A 12452-nucleotide genomic window follows, 5' to 3' on the forward strand; every position below is an offset into this window, starting at 1 on the left:
ATTTTTTAATACAGCAATTTCATTATTCCAGAATTTTCGATTTCGGGAATATTAAAGTTTCATGAATTTTATTTTTTCGAAATTTTATTATTCGAGAATTTTGCAATTCAGGAATTTTAAAGTTTCTGGAATTTTCTTTTCTGGAATTTTATTATGCAGGAATTTTTAAATTCGGAAATTTCAAAGTTTCTGGAATTTTTTTCTGGAATTTTATTATGTGGGAATTTTCCAATTCAGGAATTTTATTGTTCAAGAATTTCCCAATTCGGGAATTTTATTGCTCTGGAATTTTTTGATTCAGAAATATTATTATTCATGAATTTCCCAATTCAGGAATTTTATTATTCAGAAATTTTTTAATTCAGGAATTCTATTATACAAGAATTTTCCCATTTGGGAATTTTAAAGTGCGGGAATTGAATATTTCGTCAATACTATTATCATGAATTTGATTATTCTGCAATTTTATTTTCGAAGAATTTTATTATTCGGACATGGTCCAATTTCAGAATTAAACAGTTTCGAAAATTTTATTTTTCGGTAATTGTGATATTCGACAATTTTCATATTCTAGAATTTTTATATTTCAGTAATTTCATTTTACGGAAATTTTATGTTACGGCAAAACTGTTATTTAGGAATTTCCTTATTTGGCAATTTTATTATTCAATAACTTCTTTATTCGGAAATGTTCTAATTCCAAAACTGAATAGTTTCAAACATTTTATTTTTCGGTAATTGGAATACTCGACAATTTTCTAATTCGGGAAATCTAAAATTCCAGTAATTGCATTATTCGGAAATTTTATTATTCAGGAATTCTATTATTCGGGAATATTTCAATTTGGGATTTTTACAGTTTTTGCAGTTTTATTTTTTGAATTTATTATTCGAAAATTTTTTTATATGGGAATATTATTATTCGAGAATTTTCTTATTCAGGAATTTGAAATTTTCAGTAATTGTATTATTCGGGAATTTTATTATTCAGGAATTTTATCATTCGGGATTTTTCCAATTCAGAAATTTTATTGTTCGGCAATCTTTTTTTTTTTTGTTTGGGGATTTTCTAATCCGTACATTTACTAGTGTTGGGAATTTTATTTTTTGAGATTTTTTAATCTTTCTGTGTTTTCAGTCAATTTTAATATGTCAGATATTTGATTATCAAGGCCATTTTTCCCGGGAATTTTCTATTTGGAAAATTTCTTTTTCGGAGTATTTCCAGAGTCCGCAATTTTTTTCGGGATTTTTCAGTCATCTCATTATTTATGTATGATCTTACATTTCACGGTTAATTTCATTTTTTTTTTCAATATCATTCTTTTTTTTGTGTAAAATTAACCTCTTGTTTCAGAGCTCGCTCAAAGTTAGCTTCGTCATATGGCAAATTTGAAAACAAAAACAAAGACATGGAAAATGAAAAGCGAGATGTGAAAATATGCACTTTTTCAGTTTAAAAAATTTTTTCAAATTAGAAAAAAACATTAAGTCAGTTTCAAACTGTTAAATTATTTTATTCATTTAGTTTTAAGTCATTAGATTATTTATAAACATCTGTTAAAAATGTTTAGGAATTTTGGAAGTTTCAAGGAGACTAAATATACCTATTTAAGTACTAAAAAATTTTTCCCAGAATTTTTCTAATATTTTTCGATTCATTCCATAAATTTATTAATGAGAATTCATCTTCCTGGTTGAAAATTCATTTTTTTATCAAAATTGAACTATTTAGTCTAAAAGATCTTTTCTTTTTGGAATTAAACGTTTATCATTTTAATTGAAAGTTCATCAACTTGAAAATTTAACTATTCATTTAAAATCTTAGTTTTCTGGTTAAAAATTGAACTATTTGGTTAAAAATTTTTTTCTGGAAAATTTATCATTTTAGTTCCAATTATTTTTTCGAAAATTCGCTTTTTGAGTGGACGATGAATAAGCTGAACATTTATCTATTTTATTTCTTCTTCATAATTGATCTTTTTTAGTGGAAAGCTCTGATATTTCTTTGAAAATTTATCTTCTTTGTTAATATATAATACATTTTTAAGAAATCAAGTACAAAATATTATAACAAATTTGTTAAACTTTTCTTTTTTGATGATTCGCATCAGACGTGAAAATTTTATGCAAAAAAAAATTATTTTAAAAGCCCCGCCAATGTATGACAACATAAAGTGGCTATCAGGGTGGGTCAAACTTTTTTTTTACTTTTCATGCATATCGACCCTAAATTTTCAACTTGTTCAAAAAATTTAGTTTGATCAAGGCAATGATCATTTAAATTTGAGGTAAATAATTGTTTAAACAATTTTTTATTATATATAATAATATTCTCTTAGAGTAATGCTTTGAGTTTTTAATGAACAAATAATAAATAATAATATTTATTTAAATAAAACGGCTTTTAATAACTACTTCAAGGGAAATTTCTATTTAATATGATCCATATAGAAAATTCGAAAAATATTCCAAATATCTGTTTTATTTCAGAAAAATATATTCACAAAAAACAGAGAAATTATTTAACAAGTTGTTCTTTTTTTTGTTTATTTTTTTTCATAGCTTGAAAGACAAAGCAAACTTAAAAATTTCCGCAAACCCCGCATGTTTCTAGAAATTATCTAAGAGAAGATAGTTATGAATAGTAACAAATTATTCAAAAAATTATATTTAATTATTTGCATTATTTATTGTCTAAGTAAATATATAAAAAAAACTTCAATTAAGTATTACCTCACCCTAATTATAGAGTTCACGGAAAGTGTCATTCTTTTTTTAAAAAACTGCAATTTTCAAGCATTATTCTAAGAGAATATTATTATAAATAAAAATAAATTGTTTAAACAATTATTGTTTGTAAATTTTGTTGATTTTTGCCTTGCTTTAACTAAAAAGTTTAAACAATTATATTTGTTAAATTTCAGTATATTTTTACCTCACACTAAATGAAAAGTGGACAAAAAGTTGAATATTTCAGAAAAATCGCAAATTTCTAGCATTATTCAAATATTCGCAGGTGCGAAATTCGGTCGGATACCAGGGCTTGACCATTAGCCCAAAGTTTTTTAAAGTTATATTGCAAGAACATTAAATAAAAACAATATAATGATGAAGAAATTTCTTTGTGAAATTATTACTTTTAATATTATAAACAAATTTAATAAACAAATACATTTATCAGGCATTTTTTTATTTTTTCAACGTTTTCGATAACTCTTGTGTTGTCAAATACCCAAATAATCTATATGTTTATTACATTTGTTTAGAAATCATATAATGTATCAACTATTTATGCAGTTTACTGAAATAATCATGAAGTCCCCAATTGAAAAGACTGACATTAAAAAAAGTAATTTTTCCGTCCACAGATGCCCGAATAATGCGATTCTTTGTTAAATTTTTTTTTAAATAATGAAATTTATCGACTTATCAAAAATGTAGCTGAATTTATTATGAAGATCCCAATGAAAAAGTCTGGAATCGGGAAAAAAAGAATTTTTCCATTGACGAATGCCCTAATAATGAATTTGTTTATTAAATTTGTAAAAAAAATTAAATTGAGAAAAAAATTAAGAATTTTTCTGAAATTATTATGAAGTTCCTAATTCAAAAGTTGAGATCGAAAAAACGAATTTTTATATCCTTAAATACCTAATTAATGCATGTTTTAATTATATTTGTTTAAAAAATCATTAAGTCTATCAACTAATTATAAATGTTGCTCAAATTCTTATGAAGTGCCCAATTGAACGGACCGGTATTGAAAAAAAAATAATTTTACTGCCGATAAATGCCCGAACAATGTACTTGTTTATTAAATTTGTTTAAAAAAGGCATAATATTCATCAACAAATCAGGAATTTTTCTAAGATTATCATAAAATTCAGTATTTTAAAAAAATGTAAATAAAAAAAATTTTTTGTCGAAAATTCCTGACTAATGCATTTGTTCACTAAATTTGTTTGTAATTTTAACAATAATAATGTCAAGCAAAATTTTTTAATCATCATGTTTTTATCGAAATTTCTCGCAATATAACTTAAAAACATAAAATTATGGAAAATCGTAGAAAACATTCTTGCAACAAATAATATGTTTATAAAATTTTTTATTATATAATTCTGGGATATTTTTAAATAATGTAACGCTATAAAACATAAGCAACTTCAACCATCTTTCTATTATGGAGGAGCACCGGAAGTGTCAAACTATTCAGCGCAGTTTTTGTGAACAAACTTCAAGCGCTTCGATAGCCAAGTGGTTAGAGTACGCGATAAAATACACTAGTTTAGGTAAGGTTCGAATCCTGGGCGAGTAAGACTTTTTAAAGCGATAAAGCATGCGATTATAAGTGCAATTAACTGTATGTGTGAATTATGTATTTAATAATGATAGAAAATGAAGTTTATATAATAATTATTTAAAAAACAATTTTTTTTAAATTAATTTTTGTCGCAGGTGGGATGGCCCATATATGGGACCAAATGGCGGCCCGACGTGGAGAAGTCAAAGGCCGGTGACCGTTATCATTTAGCTGGTTGGCCCGACTAGAGTGGCGCACAAAGTTGGACCGACCGTTGGGCCGACGGTCAATTCGCACCTGGGTTATATTATTACAAATAATAATAAATTATTTACACAATTATTTTTGTTAAGTTTAATTCATTATTATCGTCTGTTATTGAAAAGTAGGCAAAAAGTGGAAAATTTTAGAAAAAAACTACAACTTTCTTGCATTATTCAAAGAGAATATTATTACCAGCTCCCTGCCTCGACCATGTATGTGTATGTAGTAGTAGTTTTCTTACGATCCGGAGGGGAAATGTCGGTCAAACTAAGCCAACAGATGGCACCACTAAAAGTAGGCCTGTCTTTTTCATTGAATTGCATTGAGAAAAAGCAAAAATAATTAAAAACTTGATGCTGTTTGCAAATAAACAAAAAAGAATACATGAAAAAATAAGAGTAACTATTACTAATTATTTTTAAAAAATAAGTCATGAAAATATGTAGTTTAATATGAATAAAATTTAATTTTGAGATACATTTTGAAAGCAGTTCGAACTTTATATTTTTGTGATTTATTTTGCTCATATTATTGATTTTATTTTTTGTCAAAGTTAAACAAAATTATTTATTGTTGAAATTATTAATGTAGCTAATGAAAAAATTAATAATATTTAAGACCTCAATGACAAAAATATTTAAAACATATACATGATCAGAAGAATTAATGAAAAATATATTACTTATATCCAATATAAATATAATAATAATTAGAATATGTAAGACTACAACTTAAGTTGCAAAGTAAAGAATCTTTCCTCCTTTAAAATCTTAAAAATTTCAAGTTTCGAAGGAAATATTTTTAAAAAGTAGTGGTAATTGTAACTAAAATGTTTGAGGGAATTATTTGGAAAAATACTCATGAAGCACAATTGGAGGAAACGCACTTTTTTCATTTAAAAATGTCCAGAGCCTTCAATTTTCTTGAGATTTTGCATTTTTCGGTTTTAAATTAAAGATCATTAAATTCTATAGATCTTGACTCTCCGATATTTTGTCTCCTCTATTTTTTTATCAATAATTTTTCCAGTCAAAGTATGAGCAAAGTCTTATAATCGATGAAATTTTTTTTGCTAAAAGTGCTTCCTATTAATATAGGAATGACATTTAATAACAAAAATAATTTAAAAGTTTATAATAACTACTGTGACAAACAAGTTTTGTGTAAAAATATTAGAATTTGAGATTTTTCAAATTATAATTTCCGTCAATGGCCAGAACGACTTCAGGTATTCCTTAAAATAATAAATATTTTATAATATTTGATCAAATATAACAATTTAAATTTTTGTGAACAAATTAAATAAACAAATTTAAAATGTTTGCCATTTCGCATCGAAAATTTTTTTGCACTGGAAATGTTTTAAGCTATTGGACGAATGATTGCTAGTCACAAAAATATTAGAAGAGTTAACAATAACCACTGTTATTAACAATTCTTGTGACAAAATATTTAAACTTAAGGTTTTATCAAATCTAAATCTTCTTTGATGGCCAAGTCGGTGGGTTATTGTCAAAAGATGTTGTATTTAGTGAATCTTAGCATGCAGTGTTATGATTCATTTCAAATCTATTACGATTGAAAACCCGACTTTTCCGAGTGATACTGCCAACATTGGGACATTTTTTGTAAATTGTTTATAAACATGTAAGTTGTTATATTCCACTAAATTTGATCAAAGATAAATTTTTTAGGAATATCCGCAGCCATTGTAGCGATTAAAGAAAATAAAAATTGTGATAAAACCTTACATTTGAATATTTTGTCACGAGAATTATTCATAACAATGGTTATTGTTAACGTCTCACATATTTTTGTGACTAGCAGTTATTCGCCCTACAGCTTAAAATATTTCCAGTGTAAAAGAATTCTAAGCGTAAGGGCCAAAATTTTGAATTTCTTTATCTAATATATTTACAAAAATTTAAATTGTTATATTTTATTAAATATTATTAAACATTTATTGTTTCAGGGAAGACTTGCAATCTTCCTGGCGCTTGAAGGAAATAATAATTTAAAAAATCTCAAATTATAATATTTTGCCACCAAAATTGTTTATAACAATAGTTATTAGAAACTTTTAAATTATTTTTGCTTTAAGTAGAAAAATTATTAATAAACAAACAGAGAAGACAAAAGTTTGGAGCGTTAAGCTGAACGAAAAAAGTGAATTTCCTCCTACACTCCGTCATGAATACAGTACGTTTGTTTATAGAATTTAATAGTTTATAGTCTGTTCATTTTATAAATGAGGTTTGCAATAATATAATTAACTATTTAATTCGAAATCTCCTTTAAATAAAAATTTTTTAATAAAATTATTAGGGGCTGAACGCAGCGAGAAAAAAGCTTTCAAGATTAAGCAACAAATACATTATTGCACTGTCTTTAATATTATTAATTTTTTCATTAGCTACATTAATAATTTTAACAACAAATAATTTTGTTTAACTTAAAAAAAAAATAATAAAATCAATAATATGAGCAAAATAAATCACAAAAATATAAAGTTCGAACTGCTTTCAAAATGTATCTCAAAATTTAATTTTATTCATATTAAACTACATATTTTCATTACTTTTTCTTTTTTAAATAATAAGTAATGGTAAGACTTATTTTTTCATCTATTATTTTGCTTGTTTGTTTGCAAACAGAATCAAGTTCCCAGTGGGCATAAGGTTTGGCGACGTCTTTACGACATCGTTACGACATCTTTACGACATCTTTACGACAACTTTACGATATCATATGTCTATGCCGTTAATGCGTCTTTACAATATCGTAAATAAGTCGTATGATCTGACGATGTCTTACGATATCGCAAAGACACCGAAACGACATCGACATAGGATGTCGTAAAGTTGTCTTAAAGATGTCGTAATGATGTCGTAAGGACTGCGCCAAATTTTATGCATACTGGGTTTTTAATTTTTTTTGCTTTTTCTTAATGCAATTCAATGAAAAAGACAGACCTACTTTTTGTGGCGCCATCTGTTGGATTAGTTTACCCGAGATTCCCCTCCGGATCGTAAGATAACAGAAAAGTGGGGGCGATGCATGGGGCTGATTATTACAAATAATAAAAATTATTTTAAAAATTATTTCTGTTAAATTTAATTAATTTTAAGAGGAAATTGCTAAAAACGATAATAAATTATTCAAACAATTTATAGGTTAACTTTAATCAAAATGATTCAACAAAAAATTCTAAATATTTGAACAATTATTTTTGTTAAATTTAATTAATTATTGCCTTGCTGTAACGAAAAGGTTGCAAATAAGTTGAGAAATTCTAAATAACTCTGACTTTTCATCATCATTTTAAGAGAAAATTGCTAAAAACTTCAATAAGTTGTTTAAATAATTAATTTTGTTAACATTAATCAATTATTTACCTTACTTTAATTGAAAACTGAACATAAATGGAATTTTTTTTTTTAAAAACTGCTATTTTCTACATAGAATTTTTCTAAGAGAATACGATGAACAATAATAATAAATTTTTCAAACAATTATTTTTGTTAACATTAAGTATTTCCTCAAACTAATCGATCATTGGAAAAAAATGGACAATTTCGGGAGAAACCGTGAATTTTTAACTCTATTCTATGAGAAATTTGCTAAAAAAGAAATAAAAATGGCTTAAACAATTATTTCTGCTTAATTTGATTAATTATTGCCTCGCTTTAAGGAAAATTTTGAAAATAAGTTGAAAATTTCAACAAAAAAAACCGCTACCTTGTTAATCGATTTAAAGAAAAAATCACAGAAAACCATAATGAATTGTTTAAACAATTCATTTTTTAACTTTATTCAATTATTTAACTCACTCTAATTAAAATCAGACAAAAAGTCCAAAATTTGTGAAAAATTTGATATTTTCTAACATAATTCTAAGAGAATATTATTAAAAATAATAATAAGTTGTTTAAAAAATTATATTTGTTAACATTAACTATTACCTTACTCTAAGTAAACATTGGACAAAAAGTGGAACATTTTTCAAAAATCGCGACTTTCTAACTCTTTTCTAAAAGATAATTGCTAAAGGCTATGAACCATTGTTTAAACAATTAATCTGAACATCGAATTACCAATATAAAGTTTTTATGTACTAGATACCATCTGTATAAAAAAACAGAAAAAAATCATAAACAGCGCCAAAACCCATTAAAATATAATTTTACACTTATGGGGGTTTTTTGGGACCCCATAATAAAAAATAAACTTTCATTCGTATTCTATGGCTGTCCCAACAAATTTTACGTGTTAATTTTATTCACATTATATTGACGATTCTGAATAAAATTTACGAATCAAATAAATCATTTCCTAAATTCAAAGAATAATAAAGTGTTATTGTATAAAATAGAAAAAAATATTTATTCAATTCAAGGAAGTTAAAAAATTAAAAATTAAAAATTCTAGTTAAATGTTTTGTTATTCTGACCGAGTTTCAAATACGGAAATATGAGTTTGATAAGAACAAATGTTTTTCTTACAGGTGTTTACTAACACATTAAGCACAGACGATAACCTAATTGTTGTTGAAGTTTTCGACGCTTTTGAAGGTTACAGTCTCAAAATTCTTAGTGTATAAATAGCCTTACATCAGAATCCTGATATCAGTACAAAAACTTTTATTCTGCGAAAAGTTTTACTTTCTGAGTTTTCTTTATTCATTTTTTAATACAGCCATGATGAAGTTATTAGTCTTTGCTTTGGTGGCACTTTCTGTCGGTAAGTGCAAGTGAAGAAATTAAATTAATTAAATTAGTTTTGGCTGATTTTTTAATCAATCAATTTTACAATGTTATTCGTATTTATCAGTGATGTAAAGTTAATTTTTTTTAAGCCGAGAATTAACTATAAACATTAACAATTTAAAGCGCAGCATAATTTTTAATACTAAATAAAAATTTCGATTTATTTTTCAAGTTTATTTGTTTGTTTGTTTTTAAGGTAAATAATTTTTTTTAATCCTCAGATAATTCAAAAAGATTTAGGAAAATTTAACATATATCGAATAAAAATTTCAATAAAAAAATTAATTTACAAACATATAGTTTACATTTTTAAACAAAAAAGATGAATTCTCAATGTGAAATGTAATAGTTGATATTTCAGTAAAAAAATATTTTCATTTAAAATAACAAACTGTTGAATATAACAAACAAGATGATTTTATTAACAAAATACTTTTTAAAAAGACTGATTTTCATATATACAGTCGCATTTCAAATAAACAAAAAATTATTTTTACCAAATATGACGAATTGTTAACAAAATTAATACATTTTCTAACAAACTGTGTTGAATTTTCAAATGAAAAACATCCATTTCCAACAAAAAATCGAATAGTTAAATTTTCAATTGAAACAAATTTTTACCAAAATTTTTTTTTATAAATAAGAAAAATGTTAATGGAATAAATATATATATTTCTAAGAAAGAGATGAATTTTCAAACGCAAATATTATTTTTTTACCAGAAAATACAACTTTTTTACGAAAATATTATATTTTTCCCCCATAGTTGAACATTCCATAGAAAAGACGAATTTTCAACAAATAACATAAATTTTCAACTAAATCGATTTTTAACCAGAAATAGTGGTATGAAATTGGTATTAATTTTTAATGTAAAAACAATACATTTTCTACGTAGCAGTTTAATTTTGTAGTGTTAATTTTGTTTCAGGCCAAAAAGATGAATTTTTCTTAAAATAGTTCAATTTTAAACCCGAAAATATAAATGTTCAAACAAACAAAAAATTACAACCACTAGTTGAATTTTAAACAATTTAGTTAAATTTTATTTTTAAAATAATAATAATTTTTAACCAAAAAAATACGAATTTTCAACTAAAATTATTGATTTTTAAACAAAAAAATAAGCCGTTAAAAAGTAGTTCAAATTTGAGCCAAGAAGTAGAATTTTGAACAAATTTGTTAAATTTTAATTTAAAACAATAATTTGTACCAAAAAAAAAACGAATTTTTCAACTAAAATTATGAATCTTCAACTAAAAAAATAAATGTTGAAGAAAGAAGTTCAACTTTTAACCAAAGCGTTACATTTTAAACAAATTTTAATTTTTTCATATACTTTTTAACAAAAACAATGCATTTAATGCATTTAATATAAAAAGATGAATTATTAAGAAAAAATGTAATAATTGATATTTTAACAAAAATGAATTCTCAATCAAATACTTTAACCCTCAACAATAGCAGATTATTTTTCAACCAAATAGTTGTATAAAAATAGTTGTTTAAAAATAATCTATATTTTTACGAAAAAATACAAGTATAAAAAAATTCCACTATACAGTTAATTTAGTAACCAAGAGTGTTAATTTTCTATAAAAAAATTAAAATTTCAACAGACAAAGATCAATCAAAAATAAAATAGTGGAATTTTCAGTTGAGAAAGTTAATTTTTAATAAAAAAAAATTAATTCTCCATAAAACAGTTAAGTTTTTTATCAGAAAGATGACTTTTCAACAAAATACGTAAATTTTTAACCAAACTGTTGACCAAATTTTCGTTGAAGTTGCGAATTTCAAATAAGAACTTCTTTATTGACAAACTTGTAAAATTGCAAGTCCAATGGCCAAAAACTGAAAAACATGTATAATAATTAAAGGTCCAAAATACTAACAAATAGCATTTCAGAAAAAATTAAATTGTTTAAACTGAGAATAAAAATTTTCCACCTAAAAAGTTAATTATCAACAAAATAATTGCATTTTTGACCAAATACATCAATTTTCTATAAGAAGATTATTTTCTACAAAAAGGGATAAATTTTTAACTAAAATTATGAAACTGCAACTAAAAAATTGAGTAATTTTCAATTCAATATTTTCAAAATTCAAGCATTTTCAATTATAACTCTATAATTGTAGAACTTTGAATTGCAAATATTTAGTTTTTAATTTGAAAAATTTCCAATTAAAAATTCTGTAACACTGATGACTTGCATTGAAAATATTTATTTTCAGAAAAAAAACCGTTTCTTTCACGCAATTTTACTCGATTATCAGAGAATGACTTGAAAATTAAAAAAAATAATTGTAAATTAAAGAAAAAATTTCATTGGAACGAAAAAACTATTTCTTTTAGCCAAATACATTTTTTCACTTAAAATAAATATGATGGATTGTTTCTTGGTTTCAAAGAAACCTTCTGGAATATTCCCAATTTCGGAAAAGTTATAGGTCACGTTTACAATTCCAGAATAGCGACTTCTCATTGTTTCAATTAAAAAAAGAAAAACGAAGAAGTTTGACAAATTGAATTAGTAATTTTTTACTAATGTTTAGTGGCTCACTTTTTGCATACAAATTCTTTAAAACTTCGCTATTGGTTAACGAAGTTTTTTAAAATTTTTATTCAAAGATGCAATGAGGTATCGTTTGTGAAAATAATCTATAAATTGCATATAAAATTCTTAAGGAATCCAATTCAGACTAAGCTGATGCTTATTCAAGGCAATTCTGAAAAATTGTTGTTTTTCTCATCTTTGTTCAAAGAACCAGACAAAAATATTTGGAAAATGAAGACAGACTAAGTCACGTTAAAAATTTCTCAACATGGCCTTCTTATTGTGTCAATAAAGTCAAGAACGTCAACTCTACTTCGTTATTATAATAAACATTTCTATTTTTCACATTTTCCATGTTTATAACTTTTTTAAATTATGATATACAGTTATAAATCATGTTTTTTTTTGTACCGAATAATTATTTTTCCACTTTTTAATTAGGAAATATCTCGTCTGATCGAATTAGTACTCTTCTACTAATCTTTGGCGACTCACTTTTCGCTGATAAAATCTGTAAAATTTCACTTGTAAATACTTCATTGATAAATTAAT

General features: G+C 24.6%; 1 protein-coding gene across 1 annotated transcript in view; it reads left to right on the forward strand.

The window, feature by feature from the left end:
• Positions 1 to 9174: 9174 nt before the first annotated feature.
• LOC117167635 overlaps positions 9175 to 12452 on the forward strand; it is a 10703-nt gene continuing 7425 nt past the window's right edge. The window contains exon 1 of the mRNA XM_033352711.1: positions 9175 to 9310. Within this exon, the coding sequence (XP_033208602.1) occupies positions 9268 to 9310 (43 nt within the window). The 5' untranslated portion in view covers positions 9175 to 9267. The remainder of the gene's footprint in view (positions 9311 to 12452) is intronic.

This window comes from Belonocnema kinseyi, chromosome 2 (genome assembly GCF_010883055.1).
Source record: "Belonocnema kinseyi isolate 2016_QV_RU_SX_M_011 chromosome 2, B_treatae_v1, whole genome shotgun sequence".
Lineage (NCBI taxonomy): Eukaryota > Metazoa > Arthropoda > Insecta > Hymenoptera > Cynipidae > Belonocnema > Belonocnema kinseyi.